At 42.4% G+C, this 22741-nt stretch overlaps 1 protein-coding gene across 1 annotated transcript; it reads right to left on the minus strand.

Annotated features, from left to right (window-relative positions):
• Positions 1-5717: 5717 nt before the first annotated feature.
• mlycd (malonyl-CoA decarboxylase) lies at positions 5718-22154 on the minus strand. Its single transcript, XM_086297940.1, has 5 exons — positions 21552-22154; positions 15401-15513; positions 12797-12953; positions 12199-12351; positions 5718-6861 (listed from the first exon to the last, which is right to left on the minus strand). Exons 1-5 carry the CDS (start codon positions 22095-22097, stop codon positions 6316-6318), a joined length of 1515 nt encoding a protein of 504 aa, XP_086154066.1. The 5' UTR covers positions 22098-22154; the 3' UTR covers positions 5718-6315.
• Between the last annotated feature and the right edge of the window lie 587 nt (positions 22155-22741).

Here is a 22741-nt window from a genome sequence, read left to right on the forward strand (position 1 = left end):
TAAAATCAATTGTTTGACCAAGCTCTTCTGGACCATGGTTGTTTTTACTCTCCTCCTCAATACTGAACCCTTAACAGTACACCGAAGACCCGTTATCCTTAATCTGAGCAGAAATGACACATGTAGGTCTGTACACAAATACATCTGGCTCCTCTCTTCTGCAACACCATCAATAATAAACACCAGTGACCCAGTGCCACTGGGAACCGTGCGTGCTCGTAGATCACACTGCTCTGCCTCTGTCTCTTTTTTGTTTTATGGTTTGGATCACGAGCTATTCCAGTCCATGCTTCTTCTTTTTCTAACCTTGGGGATGCTGTGATTGTCCAGCACTGTTGGTGGCCATCCTTCCTTCTAACTTTGCTGAGCTCACCTAAAAATGTGCTAAAATATTTTTCAATGATTTTGATGAGAGTGTGATGTTCTCGCTGTCTTTCTGATGGATTTGATTAGTTTCTTAAGTGAAAGAATGGCCTTGCATTGAGAGGTTCCTCCACTACTTTTTGTGTTTTCACAAAAACAAAGAGGTCCATTTAAAATAGTCCAGGTTTTTACACGTTTCTAATATGTAGAAACAAAGAGCAAAAGGCCACACGTGTCCACACAGCAGCGTTCGACTGGACTGTTCAGTTGTATTTTAGGCTCTTAAAACTGGGAAGTAAGATTTCCTGTTAATTCCTTTAATGAAAAATTTCAGTTCAACCTCTCAGATTAAAGCTGAAAGTTTGCACTTTGGTCAAGCGTTCACATCCATCATGTAGTTAGATTGAAAATAGTGTTGGACACAGTGTCAGAGTCCAAAAATAGAAGAATTATGAACAGTGCAGTTGTTGCTACTGACAGTTACGTCTTCCTCAGTTGCTCAGATTTTGCTTTGTCAGTACTTAAACATTGCTGAAAGACTGGTGAGGGCAGATAAAATATTCAGGACATCTGGTTTCATTAAATTTCTTAACATCTGGTTTGCGTCACAACTGTCAAAAGTTTGGGGAATTTCACTCATGCACAGTGAGAGGCAATTTAAATTAGCAGCGTGAGAGACAGAAAGGTGTTTCCAGGTTTTTCCAGGTGGCCCCAGCACTGAGGGGAAAAGGAAAGCGGGAGATGAGCTCGAGGTGAGCGAGCCTTCAGACAGTGAACGATCAACGAACTCGGTAACAGAGCCTCGTGTGTACATGTGTGCTATATGCATGCGTATTAACGTATTGTTTATCGAGTCTGCTTCGTTATATCTTTGAGTCAACGAGGCACCTTGCTGATGTCTCTTTGAGGGTTGCACGTGCATGTGAGTGCGTCACATTTCAATCTGTCTGGCATCAGGATCAGGGCATAAAGTGGCTTCACCCTCGGGGGATGCCACCGCTACCTCTGCGTGTTTACCTCCTTTTCATTCAATAACTCAATCTGATACAAGACGTCAGGTCAACTAATGCTAACTAATTGGTTTGAATGAAGGGTGGTGGAAAATGCCATCAGCAAGGCAAATGAGTTTTAATTACAGCTTATAACCAGATATAGCATATCTGTCAATCTCCAATTCACTCCACAACCGGAGCAGAGAAGCAGTGGTTGGTTTGAATTTAAAGCAAAAGGAGAAGAAGTGAGAGAAAGAGAGGAAAGGAAGAACTTGATATGAAAGAGAGAGGCTACGGTAAATTCTAAAAGGAGGGAATGAAGGCGTTTGGCCAACACATCAGAGCAGCACGGTTCAAACCAGAAGCAAATTCACTCCAAGTGAAACTCTGCTGCCCTCTAAAGGCTCCAGCTTGCAAAATACTGGCAGATTCGAAAGGCACCGTGTGTGCCGCAGGAGTGTGTGGCCACGCACACGATGGCGGTGCGTGCACGCGTGTGTCCCGATTGCTCGTAAAACCGTGAAGTCCTTTGAAGACGGACCAAGGGATTGGATGGGCTGTGGGTGCAGGGTCGGGTTACCAGGGGGTGGGGAAGGAAGAGAATGGTGATGATGTGAGGTGAGAAGCATGAAGGAGGGCCAGGGACAGCAACCAGGAAGAATGGATTAACACACTTGGATGAACCCTCCCTCCCATCCACACACACTTCAACACATACACGGGAAAGTCAGTGGCCTGCAGGTGAAGCCAGTTCAGTGTCAACTGAAAATCCCACTTTCCCTCACATCATCACATACCTGAAAATGCAGCAGCGAATGGACCGCACAATGACATTTACAGCATGTGTGCAAAAGCCTTCATCATAAAAAGCGACTCGAGCCCAAAAAGCGAGATGCATTGATTTCTCTCAAATGTCACGAGTGAGTGTTGCAATAAAACGGTACAAAATTCCAGAGGATACATCTTTCAAAGTGAGCAGATAAACTTCAAAAGCACGGAAAAAATCCTTTTTTAGGGTAAATAAACAGCTGTCTGTGCCAACAGTCTCAGCGGGGTGATGCTACGAACAATGAAGTGCTGCATGAGCACAAAGCCGGTGCTCTTTAAACAGTGTTCTTATTGCAGGTTTTAAACATCCCATTTTGAAAAAGGTGATCAAAACTGAGTGAAATCCGATGACATTAGGAAAGCTGCTGCTGTGTCACTGTCAATCAAAGCAGGTGTAAACACATCACGCAGGCACGAGGCAGCAGCTTGGATGAGTTTTTGAGTGTTTAATGCTTGATAAAGTCAGCCTGTAATGTGTCACAGCAAAGGTTCGGGTGTAGTAGGTTTTACTGGTTACAGCTGTTTATCAGCACTCGAGTTCATCCGTTTGGACCAAAATTTCAGTGGTTCCCGGGAACGTAATGGCTGCCGAGCGGAAGGTTAAACGAATTTCATCGTGTTTGTTTTTCAAAAAATAATGACTTTTGCATTTTCTTCTCTTTCATAGCATTTTCTCTGCTGTAATTACCTTTGAGGGAGTCACTGGTGGATTGAATCTTACTTGGCATCTTTGTGTGTTTTCCACTGTGGCACAGAAAGCACAACAAATATTGGGCCGCACCAAGTTGGAATGGATTCGTTCGTGCTGTGCGCCAATGTTTATACTCTATAGTCCATAACATTTAATTAATCGAGCACTTCAGTGAAAAGGAGAGAGACGCAACACAGTGTTTTGATGATGTTCTGGAGATGCTGATTAACACCCTTTCAAAATCATAAGCTGCTATTTAGTTTTACGCTTTCTGATGTATTTATAATAAAGTGCAACATATCAGAGTTTAAAAGTGCTACGCCCCAGCACTTATTTCCTCTGCTGTCCCTTTTAACTCCCTGTACAGAGAAGGACAAAAGGCTTTTAAATCTCAGGCCTTATCAGAATGAATTAAAACGTGAAAATACCACAGCCGCCACTCTCGGACTTTCCTGGTCACTGTGATGTGTAAAAAATGGATTAGCTTCATTTGTAAGGCAATTTCCTCCGAACGAGGAACAAGAAATGAAATGCCCCACTGCCGTGCGCGCGCACACGCACACTTCACATCTAGGGATGAAAAAATAAAAGGAGCTTCTGAATTACTGAATTATTTTTAGATGAGGCATGACTTTCCACAGCAGACAGTTTTGTAATCAATCGTAATTAGGTTCTCTGCTGCTTTTTTTTTGGAGGGGGGGGGGTATTGGCTCTAAGATGTGTCAGACAACGGAGCAGCGCAATATTGAACTGGGCTGTGAATCCATTATCAACATGCGCAGGGGCTGGAAATGTGACAAAACTGCAATCTGATTAGACAAATATCAAGACTGGTCTGAGCACACAGCGCATCAGTGACCTGAATACTCGGAGCTACATTTGGCTTCAAAAAGTTCTAACCTGGAATTTTACTGCCAGATCTTCACCCCATCATCATCATCATCGTTCTCTGACTTTGTTGCAATGACATGTTTAGTAAATCGCGTTTAATTTGACTTATTTTGACTGCCGCACAAGAACTAAACAAGCGAGCACAAGAAAAGTCGAATCTTTGCTTCCTTTTTGCAGTTTACTTAACTTTGAGGTCAAACACTAAGAGACAAAATGTTTTTTGTGGGGATTTTGGAACGTCGCCTCCACAACATGGAACAGGAGCAGAAAGAAATTTTTCAAAATAAACACTTTGCTGGACATTTTGTTCCAGCACTTTGTCTAAACAGACGCTTTGTTTGAGCCAGGAATCTTCACTTCAGTGGAGTTACATCAACCAATTTTTAAAATGTTTTATTCTGTTTTTACAGACTGAGTGTGCTTATGTTGTTCATAGCTTCATTCATAGAACATTTTATTCCCAAGAACCTGGCACTTTTGCAAAACATTGATTTTTTTGGCTGGTTGTTTGGGGTTTTTGGAGTAAGGCTGTAGCTTTACCCAGGAGCAAGAGTCTCCGCTTATCAGAAGGTCACTCGTTTGATCCTGGGATCCTCCAGCCTGCACGTAAAGACACCAAAAGACGTCTGTGGGAATGGGTAAATGCGCTTTGAGTGGTTGAAAAGTATGGTGAAAGCCTCATAATCCCAGTGCAAGCACAACCCGTTAACCTTAAAAGAAAGTCTACCCAGAATCCTTTGTGTAAAACTCTAATATCAACAATCTGAAACCAGAGTTTTCATTCATTTTGATGCAGTTCTCTCCCAGGATCTGTTGGGGTAAAGCATGCATGCAGATTAGTCCACACTTACAGTTGTAATAATTAAACATACGCTGTCAGAAAATGTGTCAAACAAAAATAATTATCTTAATGCAAGTAATACGCTTTTAGGGCTTTACTGTGATATCTATTAGCTGTTGTTTTAACCCCACCGTCTCGTCTCCTCTTCAAACAATTAGAAGCCTTCAGATAGACTCGCAGCGTGAACCGACTCGTCCTCGAAACATCCTCCACTGACGAGGTTTGTATCATTTCATTTAGAGGCAACCCGGCGTTTCAGAGCTGTAGCTGCTCGCCACATGAGCAATTTGTCCTCTTACTCCAAGGGGAAATACCTGACTGACTACTTTTAAAAAGTCATTACTGTAAGACATCATTTATAAAGTTCGTAATTAAAAGCTAGTGGACTTGGACTGCTGCGTGCACAGTGCCATTGGCCACTCCTGGGCAAAGGTGACTCAAAAAAACCCCTTAGCTTCCAGTGTCAGGTGTGGAGTATGTTGCTGTTGTTTCCGTGGCAACAACCACTATTTCCTCTATTGGGAGACAGAGGGATGGTCCCCACGCACATCTGTACACAGAGACGTATGCGTCTGCTACTGCCACAAATACCTCCAGAGACACTGTGTCTCAAGGGCATCCCTTAAACAACTGTCCTTTTTATGCTTCCTTATCCCCCCCAGCCCCCCCCCCACAACCGAACACCATCAATCTAGCCATTTACTTTAACTTTATTTCTCACTCCATTAGTTTCTAGGACACAGAGCGGCACAAAGAGAGAATAGGGTGGGGTGGGGGCTGGAGGAGGAAGAGTGTGAAAAAAATGAAAAGAAAGTTTGGCTCCTTGGAGAGATAAAATGTAATTTCACAGTCAACTTACTGTGATATATTATTTCACAACAATGGGGTGTGGGCTGATATGAGCCCTGCTTGGCACCTGTACAGAGCACTTAGAACATCAGCGATGGTTCTCCGGAGACGCTGGTCATATGTAATTGTGTGTGTGTGTGTGTGTAGGCGTGGGCTAAATTATCCCCAAAAATCACCTGAATGGAGCTACCAGGAGGGTCCAGCCCACTGGGTTAAAGCGAGCACAGTCAACTGGAAAATATAAGCAGTTGTAACAAACGCGCAAAACAAATCTAATTTTTTTTAGTGTTATTTAATGTGAAATAATATTTCCAGTCTGTGATTTCATGTCGTTGTGTGTTGAGCTTTAGTGGGAATAAGCAGCAGGTGTAGATAAACCCAAGCACAAGAAGAATAAGAGACAAAATCTATTTCTACCCCATCCTTTGACATATTTGCAACACGACAGTTCAGCCAAATGAAAGAATCCAAACATCATTTATTCCAGTAGCTGCGCTCCCTCGTTGCTCGCACTTTACACAGAGTCTTATCCAAGAACATGTTACAGCAGTGATGGATGCCTCGTGCTTCATTAGCTGCAGTCTGTCCTGGGAATCACTTACACAATATCAAACAGGCCAGAAATCTAATGAGGCAAACAGCAGATGGCGAGAGTTACGTCACGTGAGAAATGCTCTCATTTCAATTCAAAACATAATATCGACTAACATCCGCTCAGCGGTTCTTCTGGAGCTGCTGGTCTTTGAACATTTATTAAACACGCCAAGTATCGAGGACGGATTTAAATGAAATTCTCACAAATATATAATCGACCGAAACAGCAGAACAACAGAACGGGTGGGCGTGTCCCCATCGCTTAATCACAGTTTGCTGGCTTTCTGAAACTGGGACACGAAGCCGAGCACCTGATCTGACGCTGCGATGACCTTATTCTGAAGGTAACGCGCGCTGTTTTTAGACGTCTCGTTCAGGAAGTAACGATAGTTCACCATGATGCCGCAGGAGTTGGCCACACCCCTGGGGCTGGTGTCGGCACGCCAGTTGAGCCGCCACATTGTAGCGCCATTTTGCAGGTGGAAGTTAGCCACTGGATTGAGAGCATAGCCGCGCCGCTTCTCCCCGTACAGGTACCAGGCGCACAGACGCATCAGAACAGGCTCCAGGACTCCGCACAGTCTCTCTGAACGCATCCACTCGTTAGAGCTGAGGAGCTTGCGAAGGGAATCCACGGTCGGGGTCCCCGGGGTCGAATCGGTGGCATGTTGTATCTCCTTCCACTCTTCCTCAGAGAGCAGATCAAATGCACGGCCCTCCTTCCTGCACTGGCTGAGCAGGCCTTGAAGCCAAGCGGAGAAGCCTGGAATGGGTGACAGGCTGGAGAACTGGGCCATGACAGGGAACTCGCTCTGGAAGGCAGAAGAGAGGCACAGAGTTATACCCATGACCTATTTACATCCAGTCGAATTTCATTCATTCAAAAAGGCCTGTGCATTTCAGGCTGCAGCACTGTTTTTACAGTATGTACAATCATGTGCATTAATGCAGTAAAAGCCGTAAAATAGCCTCAACTTTTCCAAACAGGCGGAAAGAAGAAAAAAGATCATTTGAAAATCCAAACTGGGGATGCAAAGAGGAAACAGAGAGACCACGTACGAGGCAGCACAGATCTTATCTTTACTACAATGTAAAGGTCACCAGTTTTACAGCAGTGGAAAAAGGAGTGATGAACACTCACCTCAGCATCAAAACACCCACCAAAAGAAATGTTTGTCTGTCCACACACGAACCAGTCACCCACCCACTCACCCATCTCACAAGTCCTCTTCCACCCCACTACCTCTCTACTTTCACAAAAACGCTCCCCCTCCCCTCCCCTCCCCGGCCCATCTTCGCGCTTCGGCGTCTAGGTTGATAAGTGACGGAGCAAATGTGGCAGGCAGAGAAGTGAAAGGCTGCCGATGAAAGTGTCAGACAAACCCTGGAGGGACACGTCGCTGTCTGTGTGCCTTGTTCTGCAACATTGTTTCTATTCCTCCCTTGATCTCGACCCCCTCGGCCCCTTTTACACTAAAAGCCAACCTTCTCACTCTCAGCGTCCTGCTGCCTTTGTACTTCTTTGCACTTCCTTATTCTAACCTCTACTTTTAACTACTGCCTGTTAGGAGTGGGCAGTGTTTACAGAACAGGAAGGTACCCGAATCAGGACAGAAACAGTAAGAAAGGAGGAAAAAGAAACTGGGAGGATAGAATATAGAAGAAAGGATGGAGCGGTGCCAGAACTACGCGCCAGGGTCCAATCTACAAAGACAAGCAGGGCGTCCTCTTTACCTTAAATCACCACGGTGACCTTTTCTTTTCCCCTCTGTCATCTATCAGTCATCAGAGTGCTCCCTCTGTGCTACGCCGCTCCTCTCTTCACCTTTACAAACGCTAAAGAAGCCAAGCTGAGAAACCTCTGCCATAGCTGGCTTTGAAGTAAAGCACTGCAGTCACTCGTCAGGGTCACGGGTACGATTCCCATTCATGGAAAACTGTCCAGAAGATTTCTTGAACCAAACAGAAGAATACATTCTGCCTCCCTGAAATATCATTCTATGTTAAAGCCTTTTATAGCATGTTGGAAACACCGACTCTGGTCGAGGAATCACGTGCAGATGAAACCAGTGCTTTCACGCTCTGCCCTGAACAGGCAAACACACGTTTGTGGTTTTTCTCCCTCTTTTCTGCCATGAAGCAAAAATTTCAATACACCAGAGTAAAGACTCCTCCTAGTTTTAGGAGACGACCTGACAAACCCTCACTCGGGCTTCTCTCCGCCGGCCCTCCGTAAGTTTTCAGAATTCATTTTGAGATTTTGCTTTGCACTTCTAAAACACATCTAGGTCTGGCCCCGAGCTACGTGGCAGAAATATTAACCCCATAAGAGCCCGTCTGCAGCTTTCAACTCCTCAGTTAGAGCTTTTCTGGCTGTTTTAAGGCAGCGGCTTAAATCCAACCGTGCTTTTGCCACCAGGGCTACTCAGCTTTTTCATGACCTGCCTGAGGAGATAAGGAGTGCTGAATCTGTGCCTTCTTTTAAATCACTTTTAAATACATTTTGTAGAGACTTAGTTTATAAAGTATTTGGTATATGAAGCAGTTGATATTATCATGATGATAAATAAAATCCCTAAAGCTAAAGACAGCTAGAGCTAAAAGCTTAAATTAGCTCAGGAGGGCAGTATGTATGTACTGATATTAAATTTTACTTAGTTAATTATAATTCTTGCTGTATACATTATTAAACAGCAAGATAAATAGCATAATTAGCCAATTGTGCCACCCACGACCCTGACAAGGATAAGCGGAAGGATGGATGGATGAAACGATATATTTTTAGACATAAGTTGTAACAGCCGCCGTTTTCTTTGTGAGTATTTATTACACGGCCTGCTGGGGGAAAAGCCTGTTCTAACGTTTGAGTCTAAGGTTTATTTTTTAGCACCTGAGGCCCTTTTTTTGCTTCTCATCCGTAAACACTCTGCATACTCGTTCATGGGATTCAGTTTATTTTGAAAAGTCTCAACAGGATCTTGAGCTTTATTGTGAAAGGTTTATGTGGAAAATAAACAAGCGGATACGCGATGGTGTTACCGTCGTTGTTGCTAACGACAACGCATAAAATCAGGCGCTTGTCTGTCCGCAGTGTGGTTCTATTAAATATAAGAGAAAGAGAGAACTTTAATAAATGAATATAGCCACTACAGTCACCATCAAAACCATGAAAAATATTACCATAAACAGTTTATTTTGTGACACCACGAAACAAACGATAGACGTTTTTATATATATCGTTATATCGAACAGTTATGAGATAACTAGTTACAGTGACACTGTAACTAGTGTCACTGTAACCCCTATCTGTCTGCATGAAAATGGATTTAGAAATAATTTGGAACTTTTTTCGCTCTGTCTGATCTGTTGTCTGTTACAGTTCACACCCACCTGCTAACTTCCACCTGTTCTTTCTAATAATGCTTGATCTGTTATTGTTCAGTATGTTTAATAGAGTATACAGGCAGGCAAAGATGTATACATCTATAGTAGTTCACTGCTATAAACATACAAGCAGTTATTTCCTCATTTAAACTGCCAGCTCTCTTCTTCAACGTTGCTTCGTTGCTCTGGAACGATTCCAAAGCTCAAGATCTTTAAGATTGCTTAGTGTGAGTCCCGTTCAGACCACTTTCACTTACACTTCTGCCACAGTGGCTGGACATCCTTCAGCGTGTCAAGTTTAGATTTTTCCTCCAGGAGGAGGGACTGTATCCGACTGCCAGGGTGGGTGCTGAGTCAAAAAAGCCCCCACACAGACCACACAGCCACCATCTCAGCTCCCGTATTTACAGTAGAAGGTCAATAAGCAGTATCATTTTGCTAATCAACTTTCGTGTGCACAACCCTGTGAAGACCAAAAAACCACCTCCTGACCTGAAGGCCTGCATATCTGCTCGTATGCATGCGTGCAAATAGTCAGACCAGCACTTCCAGGTAGACATTTATAACTAATAGCAGCAGGAAAAGTGGTCAAGAGGAGATGAAAGGACAGAGACAGGTGTCTCACAACTGTTAAGCTACTTTCTCTTTGCAGATAGAAAGGAGACAGAAATCTGCATTAGGAGGCTGGAAGAGCTATAACAGCACAAGTCAGAGGAAGTGAAAGAGTCTGTGATGTACCGTTATTTATTTTGTTCCAGTTCCTGTTTCTTTCGTTTCTTTTGTTTCTTTACTTTATTAAAGTCTCATTTCTCTTACACGCCTTCACGAATGCAGAATCCGCATCTTTAAGGCTTCTACAAAACAATGCAATATAACATCGGTGACGTGCGACACCCAAAGCCTTACTGCCGACGCAGAAAACACAAAACCATATCTGCGCTGCTCACTCAACCGTATGCTTCCATTAATAACAATGACAATAAGCAAACCACTTGCAGACATCAAAACAGTCACTTTGTATGGATAAATAAAATGAAAACACTTTAAACCTGATTTTCTTTTTTTATGAGGATACGCTATGAAAAGCTATTTCCCAGCTGTTGATGAGAGAAGCTTTTGATCTTCCATTCAGTGTTCCAATCGTTTAACAAGTGCGAGCTAGAGTGGTCCAACACAAAGAGCTCTTCTGTGCTTATTGAGAGGGATGGATGAGATGTTAGTACTGCCTGTCAGCTGAGTACTTCTCTCTTTATGTATACATGCATTCAGGCGCTATTGCAAGTGGGAGATTTATGATTCAGCACTAAGAATAAAAAAAAGGATGCTAAATGTAAGAAAGTAGGTCAGCTGGACAACACCTGAAGAAAGGGAGGAGCTCTGTGCCATGCGTGCGTTCACGATAAGGCGTTATTATCTAGCTGTAATGGAAAGGTTGAGAAGCGTCACTGATGTGCCTCGCTACATCCTGGTTATATTTAGATAACACATGTTTACTTAACCTTGCTGCATCTCTTTCATTGACACTTATCTGGAATGTCATCGGTATTTTAAACAGGTACCGGCAATTTAATTAGCAGAATTAACCAAAAATGTTTTGCTCTCATCCCATCAACGGGAACACTGAGGCATTTCCAAATAATTCGATCATATCCTCAAAGACAATTCAAGTTCTAGTAGCTGCAACTGAGCCAAGGTAAACTCTGTCAGGCTAAAAATGTGAAAATGTGATTGTTTGTTGTATATAAGCACTAGGGGTGCAACGATACACAAAATTCACGGTTCGGTTAGATACTTTGGTGTCACGGTTTGATATTTTTTTCGATACAAAAAAAATGTTCATGCCTTTTTAATTTGTCATTTATTAAAATTATAAATATATATTTTAACTCAAAAGTACAGTTTTTAAATTTAATGTTGCTGAAACAACAAAGTAATAAAAAAATTAATCTGATGGAGAAGAGAGTTTATTACAGAGAAACGTCTCTTTTCAAAATAAAAGCTCTACTATACGCTTCTTCTGGGCTATATTCTCAGCAGCATATTAAAGATATCAGGTCCCCATAAGGAGAATCCTGTGCTAACGGCTGTCTAAATGACTCGGGTAAAGTTTGTAGCATGCGTGCTTGTTGTTTTTGTCTGCTTCCACTTGTCTTTGCACTAGGATGATGTCGGAGTAAATGTGCAGTCATACTCGTTGTGTTCCCACTAGTGCTGTCAGCGTTAATCTGAAATGACGTTAACGCCACAACACGGGAAATCTCCGTTAACGAGCTACCGCGGATCACCCCGTGCGTGGGGCTGGACGGCCAACACGTTAACGAGCTAACTGCGCTAACACACTAGCTCCCACCCATGTAATTGAGCATTGCGTGGCACATCCGACATACTGTTTTACTTTAGTCCATGACTCGCTTACCTTCAGGGTCATACGTCACATGAAAACCAAAATAGTTCCAAAGGCCAGATCTGAATGAGGGTGGGGGAGGTCCATGTTGCAAGGAGAGCTTAGCTTCTGTCTCGCTAGCTTGCGCTGCGCTCAGTGAATCTGCGTTCGACTACTCTGCCTAGGCTACACTGTCGAGCGCAGATCCACTGAGCGCTCAACACAGACAGCATGTCAGAAGGAAAGTTGATAAAATAAATTACAAATGTTGTATTGTTCGATACATATGCGTACCGAACCGAAAGCACTGTATCGAACGGTTCAATATTGATACGAGTATCGTTGCACCCCTAATAAGCACCTGCAGCCCACATTCGCTTACCTGCAATTCACGCACCACCCTCTTGATGAGGACATTGCCCAGTTCCACCCCTTGCAGGCCAGCTTGTGTTGAAGAGATCGAGTAGAAGATAGCTGAATTGATCTTATTCACGTCTTCGTCTGAGTCCAGGGTGGCAAACTCACGAACAATACTCTGAGAAAAAAGAAAGAGAGAAGATCATTTTTTCTTTAGGCTGGAGTAAGGAAGACAAATCCTGCACTACTCATGCAGCTGTAAACCCATTTTCAGTGTTCTTAGCTGCTGAGCTGCTGTCAGGGCAAGTTTCACTACAACTATTTGAGAGCCGCTGGGGCAGAACTGTGGAAATCATTGCACAATTTTACACTGTGAAATATTCTTGGATTTCAGTGTTGTGGAAACCGCCTTTAGCTCGCACAAAAACAAAAAGAAGCGATTGCTGAGCATAAAGCTTTGTTTAAACAGGAATGTGCAGTTACAAGGCCTTGGCCGTGATGTTTCTTCATACTGGTCACGTGACAGGAGGACCGACACAGTAAATCCCAGACGTGTAACTGTCTTCTACGCTTTAATAAAGGGACACAAACCGTTACAGCAGCCTCCGGCTACTGAGTCTAACCTGTATGTTATCAGAGATGTCTTCAGTCAGAGCCACGTGGAGTACAACCAAGGGCTCTCCCGGCATGGCAGCATGGGTGAAGGCATAGCAGCGTCGGTACGGTCCCACTCTGCGCTTCAGGTCGGTCCAGTTTCTTACAGGGTGCACTGCCTCATACCTGGGAGAAGGCAGGCTCATGGTTAGCTCCAAAGTCCTTGGTTACCGATATGAAATGTTATTAGTTACACGCCTCCAGCTTAAATAATCACAGCAGCTTAAAAAAACTCAGTGTCCTTTTTGCAGCACAGGATCCTTCAGCTCAGACGGAGGTCGACAAAAGCGGCGTCTCATTCGGGCGGCTCAAAGAACCACCACAAGTGGGTCTGATTAGCTGCGTCGAGCCAGTTAGCTTTGAATGACATTTTCCTCATTTTTCATTCAAAGATAAAAGTGTTGTGTTACTCAATTTCAAATATTACGTTTTTAATTGCAACGGTTTGCAAAAGACCTTCTTTTTCTGCTATTCTAACATAAAATAGCCAAATTAATATAAAGCTAAATACAGGCGTTACAAAGTTTTAATTAAAGTGATTACTAACATTTGTGTTTGCAAACTTTTACATCAAACTGGCTGCTGTGAAAGATCTTTATAGCAATAGCTTCACATGGGGCGCTTAATAGGGCTCCTATTTATATTATATTAGAGTATATCGTTGATTATATCGAACTTCCATCGTTGCACCATCGAGAGCATCCTGACCAACTGTATAACAGTCTGGTACAGGAACTGCTCTGCCTCGGACCGGAAGGCGTTGCAGAGGGTTGTGAAAACTGCCCAGCGCATCACCGGAGCACCACTTCCTGCCATAAAAGACATCTACAGGAAGCGGTGTCTGAAAAGGGCTGGGAAAATCATCAAAGACCCCAGTCACCCATCACATGGACTCTTCACCCTCCTGCCCTCTGGGAGGCGCTACAGGAGCCTCCGGACTAAGACCACCAGGTACCGGAACAGCTTCTTCCCCACAGCTGTCAGACTCCTGAACTCTGCCTCCTGACATCTGACCCACGTTAAACTCATGGACTGAACATACACACACCCACAATGGACAACTGTACCCTCAAACACAATAATAACATGGACTGAACCACCACTCACAACCACTAGCACTTTATATAGCCTCTGTAGGAATTATATCTCACTTATCTTAACTGCACTACTGTATAGCTCTGTGTAAATAATCATTCTGTACATTCGATAATTTTTAACCCTACAACTGTTTACAACTTGCATAGTTCCCATTTCTGTATAGCTGTATATCTCAGATTCTGTAAAGTTATTTATTTCATATTCTGTATAGTTTTTCATATTTATATCCTGTTCATATCCTGTACATAGCTTGTACTTACTACAGCCCACATAGAATATAACTATAAGTTATATTCTATAACTATAAGTTATAGAATATAACTTATAGTTATATTCTATAACTATAAGTTATAGAATATAACTATAAGTTATATTCTATAACTTATAGTTATAGAATATTCACAACATACCTCATACCGTGTACATTATAACATAATAGACCCATTTCTGTAATATACTCACATATCTATATTATTGCTAATATATATTGTAATATATCTATATCACTAAGCACTTCTGGATGGATGCAAACTGCATTTCGTTGCCCTGTACCTGTGCATGTGCAATGACAATAAAGTTGAATTCTATTCTATTCTATATAAACTATGTTGCGATCGTGGCTCAAGAGTTAGGAGTTCGCCTTGTAGTCAGAAGGTTGCTGGTTCGAGCCCCGGCTTGGACAGTCTCGGTCGTTGTGTCCTTGGGCAAGACACTTCACCTGTTGCCTACTGGTGGTGGTCAGAGGGCCCGGTGGCGCCAGTGTCCGGCAGCCTCGCCTCTGTCAGTGCGCCCCAGTGTGGCTGTGGCTACAATGTAGCTGCCATCACCAGTGTGTGGATGTGTGTGAATGGGTGGATGACTGGATATGTAAAGCGCTTTGGGGTCCTTAGGGACTAGTAAAGCGCTATATAAATACAGGCCATTTACCATTTAGCTAATTTCACTGCAATATTTTGAGGACTGTCTCACCTGCTACCTTGTTTACCCGCCTTCTAAAGTGCACCTGATTTCTGTACAGTGGGAATAGGAAGTGAAATGACTCCCCCTAGAGCCTGGAGTAAAGCTACAGTTATATTCTAATACTAATCATTTCCAAAACCTGTAGCTGAATCTTTAGGTAAAGATAAAAGAGAGAAATGCACAGCTAGTTGGGCTGCTTTAAATACATTAATCAGCTGTAGCACCTTCTCCCAACAAGTACTTCAAACTTGTGTGTGCAAGCAGGTGCATGTGTGTGTTTTTACCTCCCTCTGTCATGCTACAGCAGCCCTGTCCACGTGTTTAAATGCTCATGAAGTTCATTTAAACACGTGGACAAGCCCGCTGTCCCTATGGTTACAGAGGAGGGGTTAAGTAAACAGTCATTTTTAAAACTGTGCTGTCTAATGTGCTTCAGGGAAGAAGAAAAAACAGCCTGCGATGCGATTCTACAGTTAAAGATGAGGAACAACACTGGGTCGCAGTGATGCCCTTACTGGCTGATCTTCTGCAGGATCTCGCAGGGGGACTGCCAGGTGATTCTCTCGAGTCGCAGCAGACCTACAGAGAACCACTCAGACAGCAAGCTCTTCAGCGCACCATTCAGGTCCTGTGGGAGAAAAAGGGGAGCGTTTAGCTGTAACAGCCACATCCAGCTGATAATTGAAACATTCGCCACATTCTTTCTGTTTCAGAGAGCAGCTCAGCAGCTGCTCTGTCAAGTAAATATAGTACAAGAAAAAGAAGGTCATCCACAATATTGAGTAATGCAAGCACTAACTAAATGTCATTTCACTGTTGCAGTGAAAAGCTGGAAGTGGAAAATAAAATACTGTCTTTTCTATTCCTATTAAGAACTGGATAAATACAACCCTGTGACCTGTTTTATTAGAAACTCACAAAGTAGAGCAGCGCAGCAGCTGAAGTTTGTCTGTGGCGATGAACAATTCATGGCCACATCTTGGACACTGTGCCTGGGCGTCGGTATACAGTTTGAATGTTTTCACATTATGAATAGTGATTTGTTCGAGCTTGCAATAAGCGTAGAAGGGGCACTTCAATAAGCAACTTGCCATTTGAAAGCAGGCCTGTCCTCCAACAAAGGTCAGACTTCATTTAAAGCAAATCTCTTGCAAACACACAAACAAGCTCACAAGGTGCACACACTCAGGCACATAAATAGAGCTTATATTGGCTGTTTCATAGGATGGCTTCTCTTCAGGCTTACTTTAATGACAGCTTGTCAATCATAATAAAAGCTAATACAAACAAGCACAACTACAGTCACGGTGTAAAAGCCAGTGGCTGAAATTCTCCACGAGCAGCGATCGAATCCAAAGCTAACAGCATTTGAAATTCATCCCCACATATAAGCATCATGCCCCGCATTATTCAGCTGTACGGTTGAGAAGTTTCAGACTAGAAGATTCTGTTGAGCAAAGAGCAAATCAAAAGTAACCCTGAAATACAATTTTAGCAAAACTTCAATTTCGACTTATTTCATAGTATATATGTGTTCCTCAGACTTCACAAGCTGCCAGAAGGGAAATAATCTACGATAGCTGATACGCACATCAACAACGCCGTGAGGGAATAGCAGCCGCTGGCTTGGGCGGCCAATTTTCACCCACACAAAAGAGAGGTCAAACTGGGATGTGTATTCCATTGACCCAGCAGAAGATGGAGTCTTTAGAAATGGAAGAGTGCATCACTCAAGGCCTCGAGTTAGGAGAGAGGGAGAGAGGGATGGCAGAAAGAAAGGGAAGGGGTAAAAAAGAAAATCCTGCAACCCATTAAAAAGAAAATGAAGCGACACTTTTGACACCGGAGCCGTATCAATGCAGCCGAGCGCGGATGCTGTAAGGTGATACAGCCTCTGCTACAAGCAGCCTCTCTACCTCGAGCTGGAGTTATTTTGTGACTATACAGTGAGCCAGCATGAGCTGCCTGCACAAGGCCAGATGACCACTGACTGTCCAAGTGTTTCAAAGGTCAGTCAGAGCCTGCCAGTACCTTTGCTCCAGCAGGGCGCGTGCCATTTGTAAGCTTGTGCGTTGAAGGGGAAAAAATAGTCCCGCTGACACGTGCACCCCCAGGGAGCCAACTAACACGATATCCTTGACATGTCCTAACCAGTGTTGGGCAAGTTACTTTGAAAAAGTCATTAATTACTTGAAAATTAACTATTACGTTACTTTAAAAAAAACGTTTAACCCCCTGGGCTCCAGGGTATAATTGGCCATTTTTCACTACGTTTGATTTTCCCTCCACATTTCACCTTTAAAAACTATTTCCTTTGCCTTGTTTATCATTGTTTTCAGCACAACCTCACGTGTCTGAATTTACAGTCATGTTTTCATTTTGACAGACTGTATTGATCTAAAAATCAGACAAAAAACATAAAATCCGAGTAGAAAAGGTGGATTTTTTACTGTAACAACCACAAACATGTTTAATGAATCATATTTCATAACTTTAAATGCAAATATAAATTGTCAATTTTAAAATCTATGTACAACCTATGTACAAGTTTTGCAAATAACAATGTTATTTGCAGCCATTTACCTTTTATTCCTTTTTCAATAAGATGCCACAAATTGTTTGTGCCACTCCAAAAACATAATTTCTGTCCACTATAAAGGAAACATCACAGCCTGATACCTGCAGGTCTGACAGCAGCAGGTGTGTCACTCCTGTTTCTTCCTGGAGACAGCAGTCGCCTCATTGTTCTGACACACAACACAAAACTATCCACAACACTACACACTAACTACACAAGACAACACACTAACTACACACTCCAAACACGCTAAACGTCACAAATCTCTCACATCTCAAAACTCGCTCTCTCTCTCTCTCACTGTCACTCCTAAAACTTCCGCCTCTTCCTAAACAACCAAACGTCATGTTTCCATATCATTTCTTGATTGGTCGACATGGTGCATTTTTCCACCAACACCAAAGGGCTGTTTTTTGTTTTGTTTTTTTATTTGTTGCTCATAAGCAGAGAGGTCTCGAGAGGCACCTTGTTGCCTTGTCTTTAAGTGGCCATGTGATTGGCTTACCACGACTACTTTATTCTTCCTCAGTCAAACAGCAGCACTCATGCAATTGTTTTGCCCCCTGAGCTCCAGGTGTTGTGCCAAAAAGTGATCGTCGGGCAGAAAGTGATCACCGTCCGCGGGAGCGCGAAGCTGCTTAAAGCTGCAGCGCCCAGATTACTTACAGCTACTTCCTGCAGCTGATATAAGATGCAGTAAGCTGAACACAGCTTCACCCGTCTGCTTGTTGAAAAATAGTAACACGACCGCATTTTCTCGTTAGTAACGGTAACGGCGTTGTAACGATAGGAACAGTAATTAGTTAGATTACTCGTTACTGCAAAAAGTAACGCCATTACTTGTAACGCCGTTGTTCCCATGACTGGTCCTAACATCTTCCAGTTGCAGTTTGGGGCAACACAAATGAAAGGGCCTGAAGCAAAAAGGTGAGAGGGAACATCAAAAATCAATATGCAAATCCAACTAATCTAAATGAAAGAGAAACACAGCGACTCGGTCTTGGGTACATTTAAAAAGTGAATGTACCCAAGCCTTGTATGCTGTACTGTAGTTCTACAGTCATTACCATATTCTGATTGCAAGGTCTCCCTTGGTATGCACATACCTTCAACGCAGGTACAAAAAGCTTCACGTAGGCTGTGACCTTTTCTCATTTTTTAGCTCAATCAATGCAGGCGGTAACAACAAGCAAAGATTACGAGGCACCAACAAGACCAGATACAGTGCTGAGAAGAAGTCGGTACTCTGTTGGCAACTTAGACCTTTTTAAGCTACACAGGCTCTCAGTGGTCCTGGGTTATTGAGATTAAGCACATCTGAACCACGTTAGAGCAGGAACGGTGCAATCGGGGTCTTTAAAAAACATATCAGCCAGTAGCACTTAACACATGAAAACACATGATTGCAAGGTCAAAGGCATATGCACTTTCAGTGCTTTCCAAAGCAAAACGTAGAAGCTGAAGATGACTAAAGTAGGCTTTCATAAAATAGCTGCTTATGATACCAGAAAAAGACATTTTAGTTGAACTATAATAGCTTTTGATTGTGGTTTTCTAATTTTGATTCACATATTTCAGCACAAGAATTTTACAGATCAGCAGCTTCCTTTTTATGTAGTATGTTGGAGCATCGGGGGGGAAATCATTTTCATGAGCTACATAAAGAAAAATGTGGGTTTTTAACACAAAACTAAACAGAGATGTTAATGAGGTTTTATCAAATGTTGAGACTGAGAAAGATTTGCTCATTCTGAGCTTGATGCCAGCAAGCCAAACTTATAAAAGAAAAAGTGGAACTTATATAAAGGCTGGAAAGACGTGCAATGCTTAATAAAGAAAAAGTAGAAGTGAAAGAAAGTACCTCAGCGTGATGGCTTATTACTGAAAGGCATCCGTCTTTTAGCCCTTTAATAAATATAGTGAAGTACACTCACAAAGTGCCAGTACTTTCATTCCCATCTAGATTTCTTTAAAATAGCACCTTGTGCGCCTTCAAAGACTTGGAGTTGAGAGCACTGCTACGCTGTATCTTAAAGGAAGAAAAGCACCTGTTGGAACATGATTGGATTAAAAAGGCGTCCCGGAGATTTCATAAGTGAAAATGTGGAGAGGTTTACCACTTTGCGAATGACTGCACAGGCAAACAATTCAGCTATTTTAGAATAACCTTTCTCAACATAAAATTGCAAAGAATTTGCAGATTTCATCATGTTTGGTACAAAACCTGAATATAACAAATAAAAATAGGGTTGCAAACTATCAATTAATTGTGATGGCTGACTACAAAAACCAGTTCAAACTCAGGAAAGAAAAACGCTGTGCCTGAGCTTGTTTAACACAGACTAAAGTTAAATGCATGCCTGCGGTCTGAAATTTTATCTGATTGTATAGGCAGGCACTGGTCTACATCTATACCATTACTGCTGAATGATATATGCAGGTTTACTTCAAGACAATATCTTTCTTCATTGAAGACGTATGCCTGACCCAACGTTTTGGAATCTGCTGCTGGCATCAAGTTTAAAATGAGCACAAACTTATGTGACATTCTGTCTTTGGAATCCTGTAAATGAAATCCATGGTTTACGCAGTTTGAGCATGATAGCATGCTTACATAACACCAGTGGGTTATTTATAACTCCACTTTCACATCTAATCAGTCTGGGTCCAACATTGAGATCCAGCAGGCATAAGGGAACGCAAGTCAGAGGCTGACATGAAACCAACAGAAAAGTCATCCTGTAAACATACTGCAGTTGCAGGAACTGCCACATAAACAATGCATGTATGCAATTACCAGTACTTGTAACTAACAAAATCATTTTTTATGTTTCTGTTATGTTTAGTTCAGCAGCATGTGTAAGCTCTTTGATCAAGTTGATATTTTCTATGTTTAAATACGATTATTGTTGTAGTTTGAAATAAAAATGTCATCACACAGAATTTCCATCTTTACTTTTTCCACACCTGACCAGACAATAAGAAAAAGATAAAGCCGATGTTGTAACTGTGGAAAAATCATGAAGAATATGTTACTCTGACAATGTAAATATTCTAAAAAATGTAAGTTAAAAAAATCACAACTGCTTTATTTCTTTACATAGCACTAAGGTTCAGTTGATAGACTTTCTAGCACATTACACTGAATGACAGAACAGATATCAGAATCAAACCACTTGTGGTAATTTTATTATTGCTATTAGTATCAAATATGGGGCTTTAGATGTGAATACCTCTACAGTGTTTATATCTGTACTCTCAAACTAAGTGCACGAACTACACGCTGACAAACCCACTTAAAAATATTCCACTGTTACCACTTACAGCGTGCATAAGCACTGTTACACCCTAGTGTGAACTGAAAGGTGTGATTATATTGACGCCTGAATGATGAGGCCTGTGAGACTGCCTTTATGGTTAAATGCGCTGCCAGAAATGTACCATTATAAGTGGGCAAAGAACATGGGATCGGTGTAATGGGATCTTTAAGGGTTTCTTTCCGCCGCCTTTTCTTTAAAGTCCGTTTTAACTGTCTTCAAAGGATGCATTCAAAATATTCATTACATGCCTGATTAATATTCAGTTCTTTCCCTTTGTAGCTACGGCAGAGAAGTTCTTATTCAGCTATAGAATTGAACATTTGAAAGTCTTTTTTAAACACGAGAGATTTCCAACAACAGTGGAAGACAGCTCTGATCAGCTGAGCTGTCCATCCAGAACACGCAGGAAGTCTGAAGAAAGCTCTGAAATTGAGCTTGACAGTGTTTTTGTCCCAAACAAGCCCCCGTCTAATCAATATGTTAAACAATCATACACTAAGAAGGAATCAAAAAGGACTCGTTAATCACATGGTTAGTAAGGGGGAGTTAACTGGGGCAAAGGTGCACTGAACCCGTGATGAAATATGAACCGGGGGGGCAGCGCACAGGCTGCAGTGTGCAGGCGGCTATACTGTAGCTACCGTTGGATGCTGTCAGGTTATGTCACATGCAGTGTCTCTATATTGGCAATGTCAAACACATAAACGCGAAAGGTATTTCTTGAGCTCGAGTCAAGCGAGCACCCGTAGAAATGTGAACGAATATTACCCTGATGTGCGGGCTGTCGCTAGCTTTGGACGAGATTATTTCGAGCACATCCGCTCGCAGATCCACAAGAAACTTCACTCCCCCCTCGACTCTGCTTATATGACTGAACAGCTGTTTATAACGGGGAGTCAAGGTGTACCGGAGTCTGTCTTCAGCTAGCAAAATGGTCGCCAAGTCCCGTAATTGAGTGTCCAGTAGCTTCAGTGCGAGCTCCGAAACACTTTTGTGGTCCACCCCGAAGTCTTGTGATAGCTTCGTTAGGAAACAAAGTTTATCTTCCTTATCGAGACTTTTGTAGAAGTACATGAACTCCAGGCTGTTAGTTTCGGGTGGGGGCGGGGATTTGTCCCTCGTTTCGTAGGAAGGTAAAGGTGCAACGACCCTCGATAGTATCTCCTCCATACCGGAGACACCGCCGCGACTATGTGTAGAGTACCGGCGCCTGCAGCGGACGTCTGAGGCCTCCAGAGCCACTCTGAGAAGAGCCCGGTGTCGCCAGCACCTTACACTGCTCCGGAAAGCCAAAATCACGGGATGGGATGTCATTACCGGGGGGAGGTTAAGCTGTCTGGAACCCACGACCAGTTACCACACACAGGAAATAATTTCCGGGTCTCTTAAAGAGACAGTACAACAAATAAAACGCACTAACCCGGTGTTGTGCCAAAAAGTGATCCTATGGACAGAAGTTCAGTTTCTGATGGCACAAAGTTCTGCCTATAGTGACGCCTGCCAAAAACTGATGTCATATGTTTCCGTGTGTTTGTTATATGTGTAATATCTTTACTTATGTTGGTATTCGGTGGACTTCGGTAATCAGGGTTTACAAATGGGTTATATATAAAATATATAAATTACCTGTTTTTCAAGTACCTTTGTAACTCTATGTTATTGTACTTACATTATAACCAATCCGGTCCTTTTTGTCCACTTTAAATATGTTTACAGAACTATTATTATATTTGTTGCAATGTCTGCTGTCCTCTTGCCCAGATTATTCTTTAAAAAGACATTTTTAATGTCAACGAGATTTTTTTTTAACTGCGTAAATAAAGGCTATATAAAAGTCACTACCAAAAACTGATTGCGGCTTGTACCTTCTTACAGGAATGTTGTTTGTGACTCAAGATGACTTGATATCATGAGGGATACATCTGACATATGTTTCACATATTTTAGAGCAGAGCTTC

The sequence above is a fragment of the Aulonocara sp. 'chitande type north' Nkhata Bay genome, linkage group LG7, assembly GCF_057382095.1.
Source record: "Aulonocara sp. 'chitande type north' Nkhata Bay isolate Kocher_YH1m ecotype deep benthic linkage group LG7, A_spYH_male_GT1.1, whole genome shotgun sequence".
NCBI classification, from domain to species: Eukaryota; Metazoa; Chordata; class Actinopteri; order Cichliformes; family Cichlidae; genus Aulonocara; species Aulonocara sp. 'chitande type north' Nkhata Bay.